This window comes from Patagioenas fasciata, chromosome 9 (genome assembly GCF_037038585.1).
Source record: "Patagioenas fasciata isolate bPatFas1 chromosome 9, bPatFas1.hap1, whole genome shotgun sequence".
In the NCBI taxonomy this organism is placed as follows: Eukaryota; Metazoa; Chordata; class Aves; order Columbiformes; family Columbidae; genus Patagioenas; species Patagioenas fasciata.
In genome coordinates, this window is record NC_092528.1 from 22,971,733 (window position 1) to 22,994,134 (window position 22,402).

Genomic DNA, 22,402 nt, shown 5'->3' on the forward strand with positions numbered 1-22,402 from the left:
CTTGTTCATTTTCTTCAACCATCAGAAACAGGCAAGGACTGAATAATTTTTCCCAGTCCATTAAAAACAATAGATTAGAAGCTCATAATGCCTCCCATGGACATTGTTTCACTTTGTGTAAATGAGGAAACATTTATTCACAAATAAATTAGTATCAAGGTGTCATACATCTTGAGTAAAAGGTCTGGCACCGGACTAGTGAGTCATCCTCACACTCTCTCAATGATCTATTACTTATACTAAGAAATAGAACATTTTAAACAGAAAAAGATGAAAATGAAGTAGTCTCTGAATATCCTATATTTCAACAGATGGGCACTCTTTGGGCAGGCAGGGGACCAGGCCTGATCTTCTATAAGCCCAGCGAGTGCTAGAATCATCAAGTTATTGTGACAAATACCAATACCTCTCTCCTAACATTCTCAAAAACTAAGTTCTTTCTTCAATGTATCCCTGAAAAATGTGTTTTTAATCAAAGCTAGTTGTTAAATTCAAGATGAATTTGCAAATTCCTGTGGTATGACCGTTTAAAGGATTTTAAAGTATTCAGTGAAAAATATAAGCTCAGCTTTACTTTTGGCAGCTTTGTTCCCCATGAATGCAGACATGCTGGAGCACTAGCATGACATTTCTCTTTTCCACTGCATCACACGGCACAGCAGAAACTTCTACATGGTAAATAAAAGCTTTATGGTAATACCTAGAATTATAGGAAGGAACAGGGGTTTCTCTCTCCCTGCAGCTGTGAAGGGATATGTTCCAGAGTATTGTCTTCATCTGTGCCTCCCTCAGTGTTTCCACAGACATGCACAACCACATACCCTCTCATCTCGCATGGATTCAGACGCCACATTCTAACCAGGCATAGAAGTCTGGAGGATGCATATGTTATGGGGAAAGTAAGTCCCACGTTAAATCTTCAGCCAGGTAGTTAGTGGTGCAAACAAAAATCACCAAGAAATTCAGGACTTGTTTGAACCTGCACTGACAGCTTAATCAAGTAGCTTCCTCAAAGCTATTCCCTTCTCCAGGTTACCTGTCCAATAAATTCTGAATAGCTGAACCAGTGGGAATCCATAGTCTGCATATTTAAATCATTTAAATTAGCCTTGTATTTCTTAGGAATAAATTAGCAACTTACACAAGGTTGTATAGCTTCACTGACCTTTCTACTGTTGCCACATTTTCCAGTTCATCTGGACTGAGTTTGCTGTTGGCGCTTCGGGTGACTGGCTCCCTAATGCATGTCAGTAGGGTGGCCCCCTGCTTCACAGCCAGTTTCAACTCATCCTGAGGGAAAAAAGAAAAGCCAAACAAATTTTATGTACTTTTTCTAACAACGCTCGCATCTCTTAGATGGACAACACAGTAATGCTAAAGGAGGATTCTTTCATAGGTATCAAATACTTGGAACAAACCAGAAATGCTTACCAAAGATGATATGTCTTCCTAGAATTGCAGACACTAAATCTATTCACTTTGAATATAGATATATTTCTGAGAAAAGGAATAGCATGTAACTTCTGAGCAGATTGCATTTCTGACTGGGCAACTTGCAGAATAAAGTATTCTACCACAAACTGAATGTGCCACAGATCGTTCAGTGGGCAATTAATTTCCTTAAGAAATGTTGTGACACGCTGAGCCATAGTACAGTCAGCTATCAAGGAGTTGTCCACAGAAGAATGTATCTTCCCACCATGAAAGATGAGCAATGAAAACGACAATGAGGCTCAAATATTAACATGTCAGCTGAGGAATCCCCACATCACTGCACACTTCTTGCATAGAACTTGTATTAATATAGCTTAAGTAGTATTTTTATTTCTTGCATTTAACCTGAGGTGTTTGTTGGCAGCAGTAATGTCATCATCTAGCTAGATCATTCTGTCTATTCCTGGATTATCCTCACCGATGTTTTCTACATCTGCTCCACTGTGAGTTCATCCTTTCTGATAAACTCTTCATTGGGAGCCCATGCTAGTCTAGATGTGACCCCATCACACCCTCTCATGTATCAGAAGTGACTTTTCCCTGTTTTACAGCTTCAGGAATGATAAAAAGTCCTTTTTCATAGTTGAATCAAATCAACCTCCTGAAGCCAGTTTTCTCTCCTCTTCAGTAGTTTCCAGACAATGGACTCCCAAGTGATGGCAGAAAACTTTGTTAAATCAAAAATCCTGTATCACGCTGCTGGAGCTGTCATGAGACAACATTCACCTTCAGCTTGCTATGGTGGTCAATGTGTGCGGAGAGGAGCTCCTCTGTGCACTGCACATCGTTGGGAAGTTCAGTCTCTGCTAGGTCTGTTCCAAAGGTCTGTAGCATCTGTGCTGTTGTTTTTACTGTCATTGCAAAGTTTTCTATAGCCTGGAAAAAGCAAGAGCATAAAGTCACAGACTGGTTATTTACCCTTAACCCTTTAACAATGCTCAGTCTATCAGGCACACTGTGCTGCAAGTATTACATGCCGGTAAAACTGGCCATGGGGCCCTTTTTTGGGTGGATATGCCAGAAGTTACAAATTAAATCCTGTGTCACAAATGATCTTTCCACAGGCCTACAAGTATTATCATCGCCATTAACCAGCCGGGGAACTCCCAGAGCCTAGCAGACATAATGAAACCACAGAGTATGCCAGCTTCAAAGCCAGGAATGGAACTTCAGATCCTATGTCCATGCTTGCTGGGAAATTCTGCTGTGTTTAAAATTTTAATTAAGGCTTTATTTAAGTTGAAGAGACTCCAAAAGTATGTAGGGCAAAACCTTTTTACACTTATATTTATACAGCCATTGTTCATTCAGCAGCAATCTGTCTTCCCCCGACTTCTGAAAATGCGCATCTCCATCCTACCTATCTGTACTCGATGCATTCCAGTCACTCCCTCCTATCTGTTCATATTAGTACACAAATACAAGAACAGCTTCCTGCAAATACAGTTAAAACACATAAATTCATTGGACTATTGCTGTTTCTTTTTCACTTGTGTGCACCAACACTAATCTTGTCAGAAATCTGTGGTTTTACTGAAGAAAATGGAAGTGAGGAAGACTTTAAAAGAGTGCTGCCTTTTCAGAGTAGGATGTATTGTTCAGACTTGTGAGATGTGATGAAGACCTTTGTATTAGTAGCAAGTAACGGCATGAGATGTTTTTCATGATCATGCCCCAATTACTTGAAGGACTCTATTGTCCCACATCGCTCTTCATTCTTTACACTTTTTGATCTAAAACACCCAATGGTTTGAGTCAGTCAGCAGCACTAAGGATGCTCTTACACCCAGTCAAACACTACAGAGTTGTTGCAAGTCACATTCCCTTCTCCAGCAATGATGGGAATTCCTCATTTGCAACCATGACAGTTAAAATCATGCTGCGTGCCCAGTGAAAAACAAACCAGAGGTAGATCATCATTGAAAAGGTGGAGAGGGAAGTTACATTGCACATACATGACCCAAAACTTCCTCAGATGAGGGTTCATAGTCTTCTTTCCTGTTTTCCCAAAAATTCATGCCTGCTTTAAATAAGCCATACAGACCCACATGTGGTCTGGCTTAGTGCTTAGCAGCTGTAGCTTGCTGTTCTCAGCACTGAAACTACTGGATTACGGTTGGCTGAAATGTCACACTTCTAACTGCAACACAGCCAGAGCCATCCACGACCAAAGGCCGTTTACTAAAAGCCAAAATTGTACTCTGTGGGCAAGGAAGCTCGTGGGCTCCTAGCCATTCGAGTTAAGAAAGCAGAAAGAACGAACAATGTAGTGGAGTTGCTCTGTCACTATAATTTAGCAAGAGTTTAAAGCCGTTTCAGGAAAAAAAAAAGCACTGTCAGGACAAGATATGAGAACACTAAGAGAAGCAGCAAAAGGGATGAAGACAGCAGCTCAGCCAGACTGAATCAGGCTGGTTCAACGTGCCAGGGAGGCTGACACGTCCCTGATGACAACGTCTTATCCAGCAGAGATTCCTTGCCCAACTGCACCATGTACCATGAGGTTGTCAGTATTTCACTTAGTAGCATGCTTGCCCCCACCCTCTCCTGTCCATATGAGTAATAAATTGTTTCATATATCTAAGTTATATCTGTGGGGGTTTTTTTCAAGTCTCTGTGCTTAGTGAAAGTTTTTCAAACAAGTTTAGCCAAAAGATCTGGGGATTACATAGCCACGCTCACCTCAAATCTTGGCTCACTTTTATTTGCATATTTTACTAAACTATATATTCATGCTTTATGTAAATGCCTGTCATTAATAAACATTACAGACTTTCTTGTGCCTCTTTTTACTAGGTTTTTTTTTTTTACTTTAGCTGTTTGAAAGCTCATATTTGATGATTCCTTGAGACTCACCCATCCTGCAAGGACAGTTCAATATTTTTGATACTTTTAACATATAAGCCTGTTCACCTTTCTCAATCCTAACCTGACTGTAGTCAACACAGCTATAAATGTATCAAACCTGTGCTAGAGGAAATTCAAATTATGTATTTGCATATTTAGAAGCCTGAAATATTTGATGATTCTCAAGGAGAGTAAAATTTAATTTTATATGGACAGTAAAGCACAGAAAATCATAGCAGAAAAGTTACAAAAGTGATGTGACTTAACAAAGCTACCTCAGGAAAAGCTCTTCCTCCAAGCGTTAGACCTAACTTGCAGGTCAGCAACAACAGACTCAAACCCAAGGCTGCTCAGGACACTGCAAAACACTGGGGTTACTTTGATGTGAGCTCTAACATGCCAGTCTTGCAAGTAGACACACAAAGATGGATGCAAACAATGCATACGGTCTCTGGGAAATTAATTCATTTTCCACGATCAGGACCCAGCTTTGCCTGTTTTTGCTTAGATAAGGTGAGACAATATCTTGGCTGATGAAGTGCCAGAGTTTGGGCTCTGTTTTTTGTAAACGGTCACCTTTTCTAGGCACCATAGTGAATTGTTTACATTGTTCTGAAGCATCCACTGATGCATTAATGGACCCTAAAAGGAAACAAACAATCAAACCTGTAACAAATTTCCTCAAAGGCAACAGAATAAAAAGTCCTTCTGCCTTCCTACAATTAACTATTCTTTGGTTACTCAAAATAAGCCCCAGCTGGAACGAGTGTTTATATAGCACAGAAATTAAAACAGAGGAAAATAAAATCTATCATCTTGAGTATTTTTCTTCACTTAAAAACATGGTCATAATCAATTATTAAAGTGAGAATCTTGATCTTTGTTTCGGTAAAGTGCTAAAGCATATGTTGAACTTCAACCATGAGCTGAAAGCCTATGAATCTCATCAATTATTCAAAAGCTGGGAAAGTGCCAAAGGGCCTTGCTGAGCAATAATACTGTTCAGCCCTAGTCCAGGTCGAGAGTGGGATACAGATTGCTATTTGTATTACAAACTTTTAGGGAATTTTCCTTTCTTTATTTGAGTAATGGATTTCCTCTTTCCAGGAATCTCTAGCAGAATCTGTGGGTTGAAATAGAACTGGAGAGTTACTACTTAATTCGTTACCTGGATAACTCGGGGTACAGACGTGTGAGAACAACACCAACACTCACCGTTCGGTGATGTATCCACTGGCTGTGCCCATACTCCAGGGTTCCTCCCAGCTCCCGGGTCAGCTGACTTTTGTCAATGTAGCCATGCAGATCAGCGACAGAATTTAACATGATGATCTGAAATGAATCCAAACACACCAGACTGAGAGAAATAACAAGCCCTTTCAATCATTGTTCCTCGGATCTGGGTGTGCCTTAAACATATATGATGAAACTGCAGTTCCACCAGAGGCAGTAAGTTCTCATTACGTATTTGTTCAGGCAATTTCCATTAGATTTTGTCTTCTCAACATGTACATGGCCATTCTTGAACTAATCATCATTTGACATCATCTTGCTCCTTGTTAGGCTGAGGGTGCAGTCGTTTTGTACATGCATCAAGAGCAAAAGTATGGTATTTATAATGTTCACACAAACCTCCATCACATAATTGCTATGTTTTCTAGATTGTTGTTATTTACACAGAAATAGAGGAGTAGGCATGTTAGACAGTTTCCTCAATGCTAAGCACTTGATCCAGGGAAGTGCTGAAATGAGACTAACATTTTCCTTTCAGTTGTGTCATTTTTGTGGCATTGTATGTCCACAGAGTTCACTGCTATTATTCCATTTTAAACCATGATGGAAGAGAAAGAAGAGACAGTGGGTTAGGCCATCTGAGAGAAGTCACAGTCTACAAAGATCAAGGAAGTACCTGCTATGGAAAGATTATTCAGGCTTTTGTGTATGCTAAGAAGATGCTTTCATTCCCTTCCCACGATAGGAGGCTCCCTAGGTAAATCTCTGGCTATGTTCCTTTTGAATTCCCAGGTTTTGTCTTTATCTCAGATGAATGCTGGTATATCTCCAATATTTCTGTATTTTGCTCCTGGGTAATGATATTTAATCAAATAATTATCCTAGTAGAGATTTACTTCAGTTGGTTTTATTAACCACATTTGTATGTAAATCCTGCATTTTCTTATTGTATCTGGTTTATTATTTCAGCCTCTGTTTCCTGCTCCTGTTTGATCTTCTGGCTGCTACTCAATCCAGTGTTGATTTAACCCAGCAAATCTATCTTACTGAACATATTTGCAGTCTGATAGCTCAGCTAAAATGTTTAACAAACATTTCCTTAACAAATGCACACTTTATTCCTGAAGCCCCTGTTGAAAGCTCATGTCCTGGCCCTGACGAGCTTCTAATTGTGATAGGAAATGCAACCCATCCATGGTCCAGTTACGACATTAATGTTGACATAGTGCCAAACACATAACATGAACAACCAACCTGCAAACAATTTAAAAGATGATGTTGGTACTAAAGATAGGTACTGATGATATCTAATTCCTCGAGTAAGGAATTCTCTGGCTCTGTTCTCATGTGGGATGCCATTTTCAATGGGGACAAATAGAAGTTGCTCTCATTAACCTACCCATTCTGAAACTGAGCTACACAGGGGCATATCCAGAGAACCTTTGTAGGACGGGCTGCAAACACAGCTGAAGGCCCCTCCAGAGAGCATGGCAGAGTCCAGGAGCTTAGGACATCTTTAGCACAACCCTGAGCAACTTATAACAGCACAGGCCCATGTGGACAGCCTGTATATAAATCTGACGTGCTGTTTACAGATTTCTGGGCAGGAGGTGGGCAGATCTAGCAGCAAGCGTATCGTGCTCTTAGCTTTTGTAAGACCGTTCTCTAAGAGCTCTGTGGACATACTCAAGCTAACGCAAAATCCGAATGTCCCAAAGTAAACTCATATTGATTTTCCTGCCTGTAACAAAATTACTATTTAATGTTTAATGCAGTGCTTGCCTAGAATTAACCTCCCTTCCAACTTTGACTGTTTCAAGATGGATTTGAAATGCAACAGTGTCATAAAATAAATTGCTAAAAGTATAGAAGATGCTGAATCATTGGAAAATGCTCATCCTTGATGAAGTTGTCCCTTTCCAGGCTGCAGTTGCTGGTACTACAGTTGCTACGGTAACAGATTGTGGCTTATTAAATACAGGAATATCCATTTTTTTAAGGTACTATAAAATTGGAAGATTTTCTTTTGTAATCGAACAAATTTTTACATAACTTTGCATCTTAATTACCAAAAACCACCCTTGCCTTATGCAGTCAACATTACAATTTAATCCACAATAACCAGATGAATATTCATGGTTCCTTTTTTGTATGCATTGTAATAAATGGGCTGCTGTCTTTTGAGCAGAAGCATGAAGTGTCTTAAACACCTGACTTCAAATTTAGTTATTGACAGAGCCAGAACTTTTTGGAGAGCCATAGATCTTTTGCAAAAACAATATAAAACCACAAGTAAAATCCAAAGCAGTCATATGAAATCGCTCCAGTAAAGTAATTGTGGAACACAGTATGAGTCTGTTCCAGGATTAAATACTATTAATAATCACCATTCAGGTTTATTTATAAACCACTTTGAAATCATATGCAAACATGCAGCTAGGAGCAACTCCTGAAAGAGCTCTCATAGAACAATCTAAAACTTTTTCAGGATTGATAACCTACTTCAAATCACATTGTCATCAATCCACAGTATATGCCAAGTGTATATAAAAAGAAGCAAAAAACAAACTTTGAATCTTGAGGGCATGGGGATCATAAAAGGCATTAAGAATAGGCAATAGTATGCAAGCACTTAACAGGGGCACTGTCAGCCTCGCCATGGGTAACACATAAAATAGCACAGAATTCAGGTCTAGCCTTTCATTGCTCTGTATTCGTAAATACATTAGTTTATCACTGGAGTGAGAAGATCTGCCTCGGCCTACATTGAGGAATGGCTCCTCTGAGTTGAGATGTTGATACTTAAAAAGCGACTCACATTTTCTACCTATACTGACCTTCCACATGGGAATATCTCCATTAAATACTGTGAAACATCCACTGGTAATTAACTCTTTGGCATTACTATTATATATATCATAGAGACCTCAGTCAAAGTCCCCAGTTGCCACTTGCAATGAAATTTCAGTTACTGGGTTATGAGAAATTGCTGACACCTAAGAACTGCAGACATGGAGATAAAGGAAACACATGGGCAAAAAAAATGCATGCTTACCGGTACCTTCATTTTAAAGTCATCTCGATAGAGTTTAATGCCAATGTCAGCGATTGTCCTTTGGATAAAGCGGGAGGGTCGCAGGACAAACACCAGCTGCAAGTTTCCTGGGAATGCTCCCTGCAAGAAATATAGAAATATTAGAAGGCACAACTCTGCCTTACAGGAAGGCCAGTGGAATTTTCAGCCAGTTGTTTCCTAAATGGGAGCAAAGCAGGTAGGACTTAGTGAACCTTCTTCAGTCTATCTGCTAATAATATCAGCTGGTCCATTGGGCATATGCCCATTGTCACAGTCTCCAAACCCAACAGAAAGACCGGCCTATAAATTTCACTATCTAGCCATACATTGTTTTTTGATATGGATTTCTCACAGAGCTCTGAAGTTTCTGCACTAGTGTGTTCCCCCATATCTGACCCTCACCAAGCCCCCTTTGCACTTTCCCATTGTTTTAGGCTGCAGCCATTAGAGGACAAACCTGACCACCCACGTTGGACTTGGTGAAAGAAGCTGGTGGCCCAGATGAATTCCCCACACTGACCGACCTTCTCTCTCTGGAAAGGGTTTTTAATCTCTCATGTTCTTCCCACCCCCCAGGCACTCAGCACATTCAGACATGGTCCTGTCTGCAACACCCAGCCCACATCTCTCACGCTCTCCTCCAAGCTCATCCAGCATAAAAAAAGATCAATTTCTAGAAGAGAGCAGCTAAAAAGAACCGGGAACGGAAAGCAATTCTGTCTAAATTCCTTGAAAGAAGTTAAAATCGCCTTGGTCATCCCTCCATCCTACACCTCTGTGTATAAATGCTTGTTCCTCACACAGCACATGTTCCTGGTAATAGATGTATAAAACCAGCTGCTTTTATTAGCACTGAAAAATCAGTGCTTAGCTCTGACTTTTGCAAATGAGATATAATAAGCTATTAAGAGTTTCTGACAGAAATGACTTCCTACCACGCAAACCCAAGTCCCTTGGGATCTGTTTCTTTCATAAGCAGGCCACGTCATCACTCCTTGCTGCACAGAATGACACCTCTGTTATATTCTTCTAGGAACCAACTTCAAATTACTAGAATTATACTGCAATCAACCCAGCAAATAAGGAATTTGTCCTAATTCAGCAAAAAAAATAAGGCTGTGTAATTTGTTACTGCAGCTTTCTCCCTCTCTTACTTAATACTCGTGAGCTTCAGGGCAGAGGAGGATCTGCATCCACAGCCAGAAAACAGGAGCTAAAAAACAAGCACATGAGACTGTATCCTGTGCCGAAGCTGATAATTTAAATTTCTAGAAGATAAATAACGAAAGCAAGCACTTACTGCTATCCTTGTCAGGGATGCCTTGACTGCGCTCCATTTGTCCCGTCGTCTGTCTATGATGATGATGAATCCGATGCTGGCAGCCTCCAGACTACAAAACAGATGAAATAAGTATGCTGGGTTACATAGAGATGTTCCCGTTTCAAGGAAGTGTACTGCAGTAAAACACAGCCTCCGTCAGATCACCCTCTAAGCTCATTATGAAAATGCAGTGTGGAGTGGAAAGAATGAACATCTGGCAGAAATACACATGAAAACAAAAGCCGGCAAATTTTCTGTTTCCAGTGTAAGGCTAGTAGCTTACACAAAACAGGGATGTTTTATCTGCCAAGTCGCTCAGCCGCTATGCTGCTCTGCCAAATCTAGGTGATATGAATAGATCGGGATCACAAATTACACTGTGCTGTATTGAAGGCAAACACCTCAGATCTTTCTTTCTCTGCAAAATAATTCAAGTTATTAGACACTCCAATCTTCATTCTCCAAGTATGCTGACTTCTGACAGGGATTCAGTATCTCCCCACTGTCACCACACTTTGCCTGTGTACACTATTCTGGTAGACAAAGCAGGAATTGCAGAGTTATATCTTGCCAACTGCAAACTGGTTCTAGGGTTGCAAGTCATTCAAAAGTATCCTTTTAACATATTGGCTAGAATAACGGTTACTGTTCCTTCTCAGTACTTTTCCAGGAGGATCTATGAGGCACTGATTTGATGCTCCATCCCATCTATATACCTCAAATAACCCATCCTCGCTGCTCTCAAAAATCCCACTTCGGTGTGCAGGGCTTCAGTGGGACTGCTGTACCCTCTGCCTGCCAAGAGCGCTCAGAGTTGCAGACAAGTTCTTGGAAACTAATGAGCATACTCTGAGAAAAACTTCCAGAAACTTCATTACAGCAGGATGGCTCAGTCGTCTCTGGACAAATCAGAGGCAGGCAGAAAGAGTATAAATATCATAATCAAAGGACGTACTGCAATTGAACATCTAATCACAGATTAAGATCAAAATAAATAGCATAAAACATTTTCTTCATCCCTTTTCCATTGTTCATAAAAGGGGCATCCCAGGAACACCATTTTCATGAGTCATTTTGTGCAAACTCATGTCAATAACCCACCAAAGGACTCCAGTGTTAGCAACTCTGAGTTTCTGCTGCAGCTCTGTAGGATCAAGAACAGCAACCTGAAAGCCAAAGTGTTGTGCAAAGCCAGGATGCCATGCAAGTGTTCCTGTCAGTTCATACTGGTAATAGCAAAACTCGCTCAGTTTCCCGCTTCAATATTTTTTTTTACAGCATTCCTCTGAGAATTACAAAATTCTGTGAAAATAGATGACCTTTCCTCTTAAGTAGTGCAACATGCAGCTCTTTACACAGAGAACAGAAAATGTGTTTGCAGCAGTGCCTCTCAAGCACAGGGAAGATAATTCATCAGTTTCTCCTTTTATATATATACAAATATATATATACATATATCTCCTTCAATAGCCCAACAAATGTTTCAGGGGAAAAAAATGACCAGCGTGGTACCTGTGTGTTAGCTCTAGATGTTAGGAAAAAAGCGTTCAGATGAAAGGCATAAAGGAAATGGTGTATATTACAGATTGTTACCAAAACGGTGTGAGAAAATAGACACAGAAGTCTTAACTGGGAGCTTCCTACCCTACCCAAAAATCTGCATTGGTTTAATCAAACTGCTTCTGCTGATGGGGACCAAAAATTGCATGGGAGGTCTGGAAGGTGTGAAAGGCCTGGGCAATCAGCCTCAGCCTCCGGAGCACCAGGCAGCAGCTCTGGGGCAGGGTGCCCGTCCTGCCTAACAGACACAGAGGTTGAGGTCAGGCTGCTTCTTTCTGCCTGGACAAATGATGGTGCTGCACTATAGGTGTGGTGATAGGGATTCCGGTTACATCTCAAACAGAGAAGGTTGGGGTAAACTTGCTGATCGTTCGGGAAATCAAAATGAGCACAAAGCCATGTGTCATTTTCATGCTTTGCTTGTGTGGTACATGTCCAAAAAAAATATTTTTTTCTTTAGTAACGTGCCAGGAAACATTTAGGTCACTACAGAAAGAAAACAACTCCTAGAAATTTGAGGGTGCACATGCATTTAGAGTCACAAGGAAAATGACAATGTTTTTTGCTTCTCTGTTCCTACTCAATTCCCTCTGAGCAGCATCTCCTTCCAGGCAAAAGCCCCACTCCTCAGCATCAGAGCTGCATCCACCTGGGCACAGTGATCTGCCAGCCTCTGTGCCAACAACAGCCCCAGGTATTCCAGTGGCTGCAGGGGAACCTGGAAGCTACAATTCCCCAGTTCTCCTGCTAACACAACCACCCTCCCAAAAGGCAAAACAACCATTGACAAGCTGTCAAATAGAAACACACTCTAAAAAACAGACTGATGTTGGTTGCATACAGTTTGCTGGCCTAGGGAACAGGAGACCACCCAGTCAGTACTAACTGCTGTCTGACCATCCAGTCCACAGAAAACTGGCCTGTCAAAGACAAGATCATACTTGTTAATACTTGAAAATTCTCCTACAATCTATCCACCAATTCAGACTAATCCAGAATAAAGGTTTTAAACATTTGATACTGATAAAACTAACAGTTACCACAGTCTAGTGCTCCCCAAAACAACCCCAGCACCCTCACTGGCCTCTTGTTAGAGCACAGGCTCAAACAAGTGCTGGCCCCGTGAAGGTAGCTCTTCTATTCACAGTTCTTCAAATGACCAGAGAAACGATTAATCACAAGATGCACGTCCCCACTTGGGTTTCTTTGCCCTTGCAAGGAACAGGGTTTGATCCAAGTATCTGGTTAACCAGAGGAAACAAACAAATGTTTGTTGTGACTAATTATACAAAGAGAACAAAGTTACAATTCAACATCCGTGTTGCTTACAGGGTGTTATTGAAACTAGTCTATTGTTTAGAACAAAGTTATTAGTAAAACAGTGAGACATGAAGAGGGAATTAAGTTAATGCAATTATCCTTTCCACAGTTACATGTTCAGATGACACTGGAAAAGGCTGTCTCTTTAATATACTCTCTATATTTTTGACAGCCATGTCAATTTTAGAGAACCGTGTTAAAGCAGCAGGAAAATGGGAATGTAAGAGGACATATTTGAATCAAACGAATCACCAAAATATGGCCTCTAATCCAAAGAAACAGAAAATATATATTACAATCGGTATCTAATTACATTTTCAGCTCAGACTCATGCAACCAATTAGCAGCTGCTGAATCTCTCTCAGATAATAACTGCACACACCAAATGAGGCTCAAATCTGATGCAGTTCCATTGAAAACAGTGATTTACGACAAAATGACCAACAAAGTAGGTGTGTTAGCTGAAATTAACAAAATACTGATGTTGGTCTAAAGAAATATATAATTCAACTAGTATCGGGTTAATAAAAATGAGAAAAATCTGTTCTTCACAAAATTTATGGTGTAGCTAAACCACAAGTAACTGTACCTATAAGCACCATACTCACACAGGCTTGCCTTATTTTGCCCATCTGCCTGGTTTGAGAGCCTGACTAGAGGCTTTCTAAAAGGACTGTTCATGGAAGATTGGAGGCCTATAAGAATTTAGAATCAGACCCTTACAATCACACCTTGGTGAGCAAACTGCAGTGGAAGTAACTGACAAAACAGCATCTGCCAAAAGCAACAAGTACAACTGTGATTTAAACAAACCCAGAAGTATTTGTGCCAAGTAAAACTTGCCTCTGTGCCTCACAACTAACTTTTAAGTCCCAGTTTTAAGTGTCTCTCAAACATGTTGATCAGAAGTCACTTAAAAAGGGACCTTTGCTGTTTTTTCAACTACATGTCTATAATCAAGCAGTTCCTTTTTTTCAGATACTCTGTGCATGGGAATTTGTAACAGCACAAAGGCATCCAGGCATCAGATGCAACAAGAAAAATTAAATTCATAGATAACAGGAACAAGAGCTTATTAAATACAGAGGGAGGCAAGAAAATGCAAGAGAGAAGCAGCAAAGGAATTTTCTTATGAAATTACGCTTCGCAAGAGTGGTCATGGGGGTGGGAAGAACTGGAAATAGTGAACAAATCGGAACAGGATCATTGCTTATCAGTTACTGCTGCAAACCGCAGTGTTGCAGGCCAGTTAAAGAGATAGACTGAGGAAATGAAAGATGAAATAGATACGTAATGACTCAGATTTAAAAATGAGACAAGAGTGAAGGAGAGCGCAAGACCACTGAGTGTGCAGTCTGGCTGTTGTGGGGCGCCACTCGCAGCTCTCCCCCTCCAAGACCAAGTGCAGCGACTGCAGCCGGCTGGCAAAGCCAAAACCTGCCAACCAGCCATGCCTGGCATGGGGGCTGGGGGGAAGGCACCAGCCAGAACCCTTTATTACACAAACAGTGCAGGTACAATCCTAGCCATGGAAAAGTACGAACAGCAAGCGAAGGCATGAAATTGAAGTGAGATTTGTCAGGGAAAAATGAGAATCGGGCCGTTAAGCAAACAATTCAGCTACCTATTACAGTATATATCATTTACAACATTGTACTTATTGATTTAAAAAATGGAGAATAGACTTAAAAATTACATGATTTGAAGAAGGAAGAAAAGAGTGGGGGCAGAAGCTGAGAAAAACACATGCTGCTAAAAAGCAAAGCAGCTGCGCAGTGCAGAAAAGATAAACGCGGGAGAATGTCTGCATCACTCAAAATCACTCTGGCAGACTATGCAAAGGCAAGAAGCAAAGAAACCATTCAGGGATACACCGCTGCTCATCTTGGCTGCCACAGGTTGGTGGATGAAACACAAGGGTCTAGACAAGAGAGGAACCTTTGCACAACAGAAATCTCAAAACGGGCCTGTAACCCTGACACAAAGCCAGACCTCAGCCTTCTGCATTGTTATTCCCTGCTTTTCACCTTGGTGTTCAGAATGGTATCAGTTGTCTTCACTGAGATAAACCAATGGTATTTGTATGTGGGGTTTTTTGCTTTTTTTTTTTTTTTTTTTTTACTAGATAAGGCTGATTTAAGACCTAAATTTAGCCAGGGAAACAGAGGGAGAGTCAGCAAGTGATCCTATTTCAGTCAGCAAGTCGAAAGGAAAGGCCACACCAAGGTCTGAATGTCATTTGGCACTAGGGGATGTGTGCAGGCAAACAGCCTGGAGGGAAGCATAACCAGGATGGCAGTATCAGCACAAGTGGATCTACAGCTGAGAAACCCCATTCGTGTGTGTATCCAGAGGAAGGGGGCTTGTTTAAAACCAAACACACTCTATCAATGTTTTCTCAGTGTCAGCACTGTAATATCTTTACTCTCATTATGGAATGAGAGTTCTCCAGTTCTCTGAAAAGAGGGATTTTAAGGCAATCCTGCCCAACATATAAACATCAAGCTTACCTCCAAATCAAATTCTGGCACATATGCCTATATCTACAGAAGTCTGGCAGAGGTGTTTCCTTTCTCTGAATGAAATGCCTGCAATCAACGGAGCTGATCCATCCTCATCTCTGAATTCAGGTTAGCCCTCGAACACTGATTTGAGGGGGCCAGGAGATGTCAAATTTCCTGACCTCTTGTGGAAGAAGAGATGGGCACTTGTTTATCAAAGTAGTTGATCTATGTCAACTGAAAGAGAAGGAAATTCTGGCCATGGAATAAAGCAAGTAAAAAGGGCTTTCTAGCCCTATCTATTTTAAGTGTGCACACAGAGTGGTACGCATGTGCATACACCATGTTACTCAGTGTTTGTGGATGTGTCTGTATTTAGACCCCTTGATGGAGCACTCTCATGAGCAGGCGTTGAACCAGAGGGAAAATTAATCAGATTACAAAAGTCTCCCTTCCATCCTGGAGAGCAGATCATGTTTTAAAACCCAGAAGTACACAGTTTACTTTCAGCCCACCCCAAAATACTGTGATATGCCACAGCTGGTAAAGCAAATTTGTTCAGCAACATCAAAATGCATCCCTGTGCCTCTAAATAACAACATTTGCTGCTTATCTTTATCTTTTTGATGTTTTGTCATATGGGCACAGATGATCCATCATTCCATTCTCTCTGCATGGACCAGCTAAATGCAGATAAGCAAGTCTCTGCTGTACCCAAATAGCCCCACTTCATATTCCACGTTAAGATTGTGCTTCATATAATTATGTCATAAATCACACAACTGAAGCTTGCTGCTCAGGTTCTTCCTCTTCGAAACTGATACCTTTGTCCCTCACTATCTACATAAAGGGTGACAGAAGTTTCAAATAGTGACTCAAGAAATGTGGTCGATCTTTCTAAAAGAACTGCAGCAAAGACTCACATGCCTACAGTGTGATCTGTTATTGAACCTAAGAATAAAACCAATGTGCTGGCATGCAGAAAATCTAAGTTCAAATATCAGCCTGTCACCCACCTTGAACCGGTCGTTTAAATCAAACTGAACAGTCACTTACTCAACACAAATTTTGGTGACCCTGTCTATAGTGTAAGATATTACTTACACATACCTCATCCTCTGGAAAATAGGTATATTGCAGCTCTCCTGACTTACAAAGTTTTGAAACTTAATTCATCATTCTTGGCACATTGTTCTGGGATCCCTTGAGAGAAAACTGATCAATGAAATCAAAGGTCCATCTAGCCCAGTACCCTGTCTCCAGCGTTGGTAGGTAGTGGATACTGAGGCAAAAGCAGAAGGAAAGTAAGAAGGACAATTTTTTTCTTGGTATATTTTCCCAGGCCCCAGCATTAAGGAATATAAGGATTCTTCAGTTAGAGTTTGCATTGTGTTCAGCTGACATTGATGCAACTATGATTAATGAATTTGGCTAATTTCTTTTGAACCCATCTGTACTTTTGGCTTTCACATGGGCTGAAGAAGCATAAAGCATTTCAGTCTATCATGTCGACAATGTAACATGCTAACTCCCCAACACATGATGGTACTGGGAATCACCCTCCAGCATACCAAATACAAAGAACTGGAGAACTAGTTTTGTGTTTTTCTCAGCTACTATTGTTGTTTTATTAACCCTGAAGCTGGTCATCCTCCCAGTCCTGAAGCTAGTGAAAAAATACATGAGACAGAGCTTCTCCTGGCAGAACAAAAGCCTTACAGAGCAGAGTGAAACAATGAAGCTGTTAAGTTCACGGTGTGTGGTTTCTGTCAGCTTGCTTTGGCAACTCCGTATAGGGAATACATGTAGGTGGAGCTGGAAAACTGCTTACTCAAACTTGAAGGAAGCACGTTTTCCCCTCATCATCCCCTAAGCACACAAGACCACAGGAAATAATAAATCCCTGCTGTGCTTCTAACTAGCACAAACAGCCATGGTCCAGAGACAGGATCAGGGGACTGAAAAATATTAAGCTCTCTTTTTGGAGAAACAAAAAGTAATTCAGCAGTCATGCCTTAGCGCATTTCCTCAGAGCAGTGGAGTGAGTTTGTTTCACTGTCCTTGCAGAGCTGCAGGCAACAGCAAAGATAACATCCTAGCTGCGGAGCAATCTCCCAATAAATGAAGCATCAGAAAGTACATGGTGCTTGCCAGAGTCCTGTCAACAAAGCACGTAGCTTGCTGTCTCAGAAAAGAGAACGCTTGCACAGAAAGATGCACTCGGAGAATAAGCAGTAACAGGACCTCGGTAAATTGGGCTACTTCCAGATGCAACTCTTCCCTTACTACACCCAGTACCCCTGAGAGTTTTCACAAACAGCCCCTATTCCCTCCCTTTTGATCTGCTCTTCACTGCTGCTGTTCAGATCGATACCCCCTTCCACCCCGTTCAAGCCCTGAACAGAAAACCTTGTCTTGTGTGGAGCTTTCTTCCCCATGCAGATAATGCAAGTGGTTCCTAGGGTCTCCTGTACATAGAAAAGTTTCATACTCACTGGATGGATGCAGAATCACTGGTATATGCTGGTAGCACCACTAAAAGCAGTGAGCCACTGAGGAAGAAAAGCTCTCTGGGAAATGAACAGTTGTGCTTTGTCTCACCTGGGAATGCTGGTTAGATATGTGACCACGTTCAGAAAATCTTCATCAGGTATGTCACTGAATCCTGCAAATTCTGGAAATGTTATAATGGGTGCCCCATCCTTCCCTCTTCCTCCTGCAAAAGAGAGGATGTAAAGATTAGACGGTGAGTTTACGCCTTTGGATAGAGTGGTAAGTACTCAAATGGGAAACACTGGCAAATTCCTCACTGAAAAGCACCCAGATCCAGAACACTTGTGATCAGCTTCCCATACAATATAATAACTCACTGGAGTTTCATTACCTCAGTTTACTCCAGCTGAGATTCTGTTGTTCATTCTCAGCTTTTCCATGAACCTTCTGCATAATTCTGATTAAGCACTTTTTTTGGTTTTTGTTTGTGGTTTTTTGTGGTTTTCCACTTCCAAGTAATTTCATTATGATGATATTACATTTCCATTTGTATAGATATAGCACACTCTGATTCCTTCTAGATATTAAAGGCAATGAAGTAATAGAGCATACAAGCTTTGAATACACAGATATAACCCAGGACACAGGCCTAGCACCAATCCAGTCTTGGGTCTTATCTTAACCAAAAAACCTGCTCAAAGTGCATAGAGTATTTAATCAATGAGTTTTGCTCTTTTAGTGTTTCTGTGCATTAAACCTCCATTAAAAAGAATAGGAAGATCATAAGCAGCAATGTCCAGAGGACTTCCTATCTGAGGGACTCCCTGAGCCAAACAACAGTATTCAAGCTCTGGTAGAGCATGGAGCCAAGTCCCTTATAACCCAGCAGGCTTTACAGTTCTCCGGACACAATGCTCAGCTCTAGGAGATGCTGCAGTACACAGCACAAAGCCTATTTACTTGCAGGACCAATCCTAACTTGGTTCTGTTAATAAATCTGGGCATCACTCAAACCACACAGAAGTTAACAGGATTTTTCTCACCAACTTGCACTCAGAGCCAAGAGTAGACTAAGGAGGCGGTAGCAGACAAAGAAATACGATGAATCAAAACTTTCGTTACAGGTACCTTATTGCTTAGTGCTGCTTAGGGCATTAAGAACATGCTTTTCCCCAGTCTTCCTCCTCTCTCTATATAAGCCTCTTTTTTGCACTAGGCTGAGAAATTCTCTACAAACCCAATACTGAGCCTAGTCCTGCAGCACACGGTTTTCCTTGTCTTTATCACCTGCAGAAGATTCTTGTCCAAGAAATAGCCTCTGGGTTTCCCCTTAGTGAAGGGGAAGCTGTGAGTGAGAGACAGAAAGTTATCTTCCTGAAGGAAAATATCCAACGAATTATCCCATTATGCCATTAGGAGTATGGGAGAAAACAGAGACACAGGGGAAAAAAACAAACCAACCAACTCCACGAACTCTGTTTCAAGGCTGTTCCCATAGACTATTGCCTTTCCCTGCTGATAACCACAGCTGGTGCCATAAACCTGCTCCTGTTTTGGTGATCATTGCGAAGAAGTGCTCTGATAATTCCTAGCTGTTTCAGCATAGAGTGGTCTGTGCCTTTCTAGTCCTGATGCTGCCTCTGGCCAGCCCTCCTCAGATAGATTATTTAAGGTCCCCTCTGTGCTGTCCAGCCATGGAGACCTGGGATGCTGAGGAACACGTTTGCATAAAGTAAAAGGGAGAGTTCTTCTAAACTGGCATTTTGAACAAGGAAAACCTTTTCTTTCTTGACATCTGGTGACATGGTGAGTTTGTCAGGACACTACCTCTAGCCTCTATTTTCCTTTCTGAAGGTTGATTATTGTTTTAAGTACATCTACAATGATTCACTTGTGTTAGATCATCCACTAAACTTACTCTGCTACACAGAAAACAGGCCTGCCGAGATTCAAAAGGCTTTCAGCCAAAACGCAAAGGAGGAATCCTGTCATTCACGCTGCACTGCATCGGATTTCAAATGCCAAGCAGAGCCACGGTCTCCACATTGACCTTGGGATAAGGCCAAATGCTGATGCACGGCAGCTTGACCTCGGGGCACTCCAGCTGCACCAACTGCAGTCAGCAGTGACACAGACTATGCTGTCATGCAAATTTAGTCAGACTTTCCCCAGGCTGGTTGTTGCACTCCAGAAACCAGGAATGCCAACCAGCAGCTACCCCGTTACAGTGGTTTGTTACAGGTTCTTAGTGACATCTTCTGGACACAAACAGTAGCAGCCAGGAAAATTAAATTGGAAGCTTGTCTGCTCTGTCCTGCAGAGTTCAATGCAAGCCAAGGTATTTCAATAGACGGCATCTTGTGTGCATTCACGTGGGTCCTGGACACCACACTTTCCCATTCACATATTTCAGATACTTGAAGATATTCTAAATAGGGGAGATGTAGTAACCTGGAATATTTTTGTTTAAAGTAGCAAATTTTTCCCCCAGAGAATAAGATAAAATTCCTCTGGATATCCTCCTTCAACAGGCGATAGTTTACTTGCAGTTCTATTCAAGATTTCTCTAAACTACAAGTTTAACGTGGCACTTCTAATGCTCCTGCTAAGCAGGGTCTCTTTGTGTCCTTCTTATTTTCTCTGGCATCCACATTTGTACATGTGCTCTTCTTCCTCTGGCCTCTTTTCCCAGCTAGATGAGCAGGCTGATGACACACTCTATGCATATGGGTGTGTACTTTTGTCACAATATATTCTCCTCTCTGCTGGTGACAAATCTAGAAGGCCACTTAGGAGCAGCCTAAGACTAAGCATCAACCAAGAGCCCAGAGCTCCTCGCCTCTGACTATGCCACACATCCTTAACAGCTTCTGGGCTTCAGCTCATTCTCCAAGGTAAAGGTAGCACTTTGATGCAAACAAAACAGAAGAATGCTCAGAAGGTTCTTGAATACAGCTATATTACCAACAAGGAAAGAAACAAGGAAACCCTCAGTTCCTAACATATCATGAAATTAGGGTGAAGTTTGAGGGAGTTTTGTAATCAGAAATTGTTAAATTCTATGACAGGGTGAAAGCAGGAATGTCTGAAGCATTGGGTGACAAGTAATAACACAAATACATTAGGATGGGTTGTTCCTTCCCATGTCTGAACCCTCAGCAGTAGTTGGATTACAAGGGAAAACAATCCATCTCCATTTATCTATATATCTAGCAAGGTAGCCAGAGTGGACATTAAGGGATATAAGGGAAGCTCCTCATATACCAAGGGTGTCTGGAAAACTCTCTCCTGTGGATGAGAAAGCAGTTCTGTACAACTAAATGTTAATGCCATTTTTTTTTCCTGACACTAAACCAAGATTTGCTGCAGTATGCAAATTCCTGCAGAATGTAAATTGACAAGCTGCAGCCCCTTTTCTTCTGAGCCATCAACCTTGCTTTCTAGGGAGCTGCCACTAGATTTCTTCCAGTCCTTGAAGTACTTTAACTTGGAAGGGTAGAGAACACAAACTAAAAACCAACAAGGTCAGTCTCCAGCCAGTTCCACAGCCCTAAGGACTAAGTGTGTGGAATTTGGCCCCAAGGACTCTGTACGATCCTTGCTCTTGCTGCGACTGTGCGTAACTCTCACATTCCTGGGCAACCCTTGAAAAAAAGTCCAAGTGCTGAAAGAAAATGTTACAATCCATCACAAGGCAGACAGGCACAGAACAAGCTCCAGCAGCTCCACTGAACGTCAAAAGAAAAGAATAGTCCTAAAGAAAAAAAAAAGAAAAAAGAAAAAAGAAATTTTAAGTAGAAAGTGAGGACAGGAGGAGGAAGACAGAAAAGAAGCGCTGAATGAACACAGCACAAAGCCAAGAGGTTACATTATGGCTGGCTGAGGCACCTCTGCTCCATTCTGCGGTGTCTGTGCAGGAAGATAAGGAGACCCAAGCACTGCCAGCAAAGGAGCTTGACAAAGAGCCAAAGCGGCACGAGCTGAGCTAAAGAGCCCTGTGGGAGAAGCGAGCAATAACTTGAATTTAGTGCAGTCAGAAGGAGAAACACAGTCACACTGAAAAATAGGTACCAGGAGTATGGCCACGCCTGGCAGCCGTCTTCCTGCAATGCACAGGCCTCTGTCTCACTAGCTTGCAGCTCCTCCAGGCGCCATTAGATGCCACTCTGCAGCACTCAAGCAATGCAGCCACCTCCAACACCACCTGGGAGCTGCAAACGCTGGTGCCAGGCCAGAGAAAGAGCAGCTGGTGGCAGTGGCCACAAGAGCTGGAGGTTGGGCTGGCAGAAGAGGAGGCTCAGGGCTATCCTCTGGCTGAACTGGCACAAGGCTCACTCCTGACCCTGTCTTTCGGGAGCCAGACCATCTCTGGCCATCTCCTGTGGGTCATGGCTCCTCAGTCAGACCCCAGGCTCCCTAAACAGCGAACCCAGAGTTTTGCCTGCAGAGGAGACTCAACCAGATACTGTCTACCATCTCCTGATGCAAACCTGAGCTCCCTTCCCTGGTACCACCCACAAAGGTAACACACACTGCCACCCTGTTTCAGCTTCATCA

At 41.7% G+C, this 22,402-nt stretch overlaps 1 protein-coding gene across 7 annotated transcripts in view; it reads right to left on the bottom strand.

Annotated features, from left to right (window-relative positions):
- The window catches only part of MCF2L2 (MCF.2 cell line derived transforming sequence-like 2), a 164,105-nt gene that overhangs the window by 100,595 nt on the left and 41,108 nt on the right, over positions 1–22,402 (bottom strand). For 6 of the 7 annotated variants that reach the window (XM_071812609.1, XM_071812606.1, XM_071812608.1 and 3 more), the window contains exons 3-8: positions 17,954–18,068; positions 9,951–10,041; positions 8,630–8,749; positions 5,557–5,673; positions 2,221–2,370; positions 1,166–1,290 (exon numbers count right to left, since the gene is read on the bottom strand). In XM_071812609.1, coding sequence (XP_071668710.1) covers positions 1,166–1,290; positions 2,221–2,370; positions 5,557–5,673; positions 8,630–8,749; positions 9,951–10,041; positions 17,954–18,068 — 718 coding nt within the window. The remainder of the gene's footprint in view (positions 1–1,165; positions 1,291–2,220; positions 2,371–5,556; positions 5,674–8,629; positions 8,750–9,950; positions 10,042–17,953; positions 18,069–22,402) is intronic. The other variant, XM_071812605.1, reaches the window with a different exon arrangement.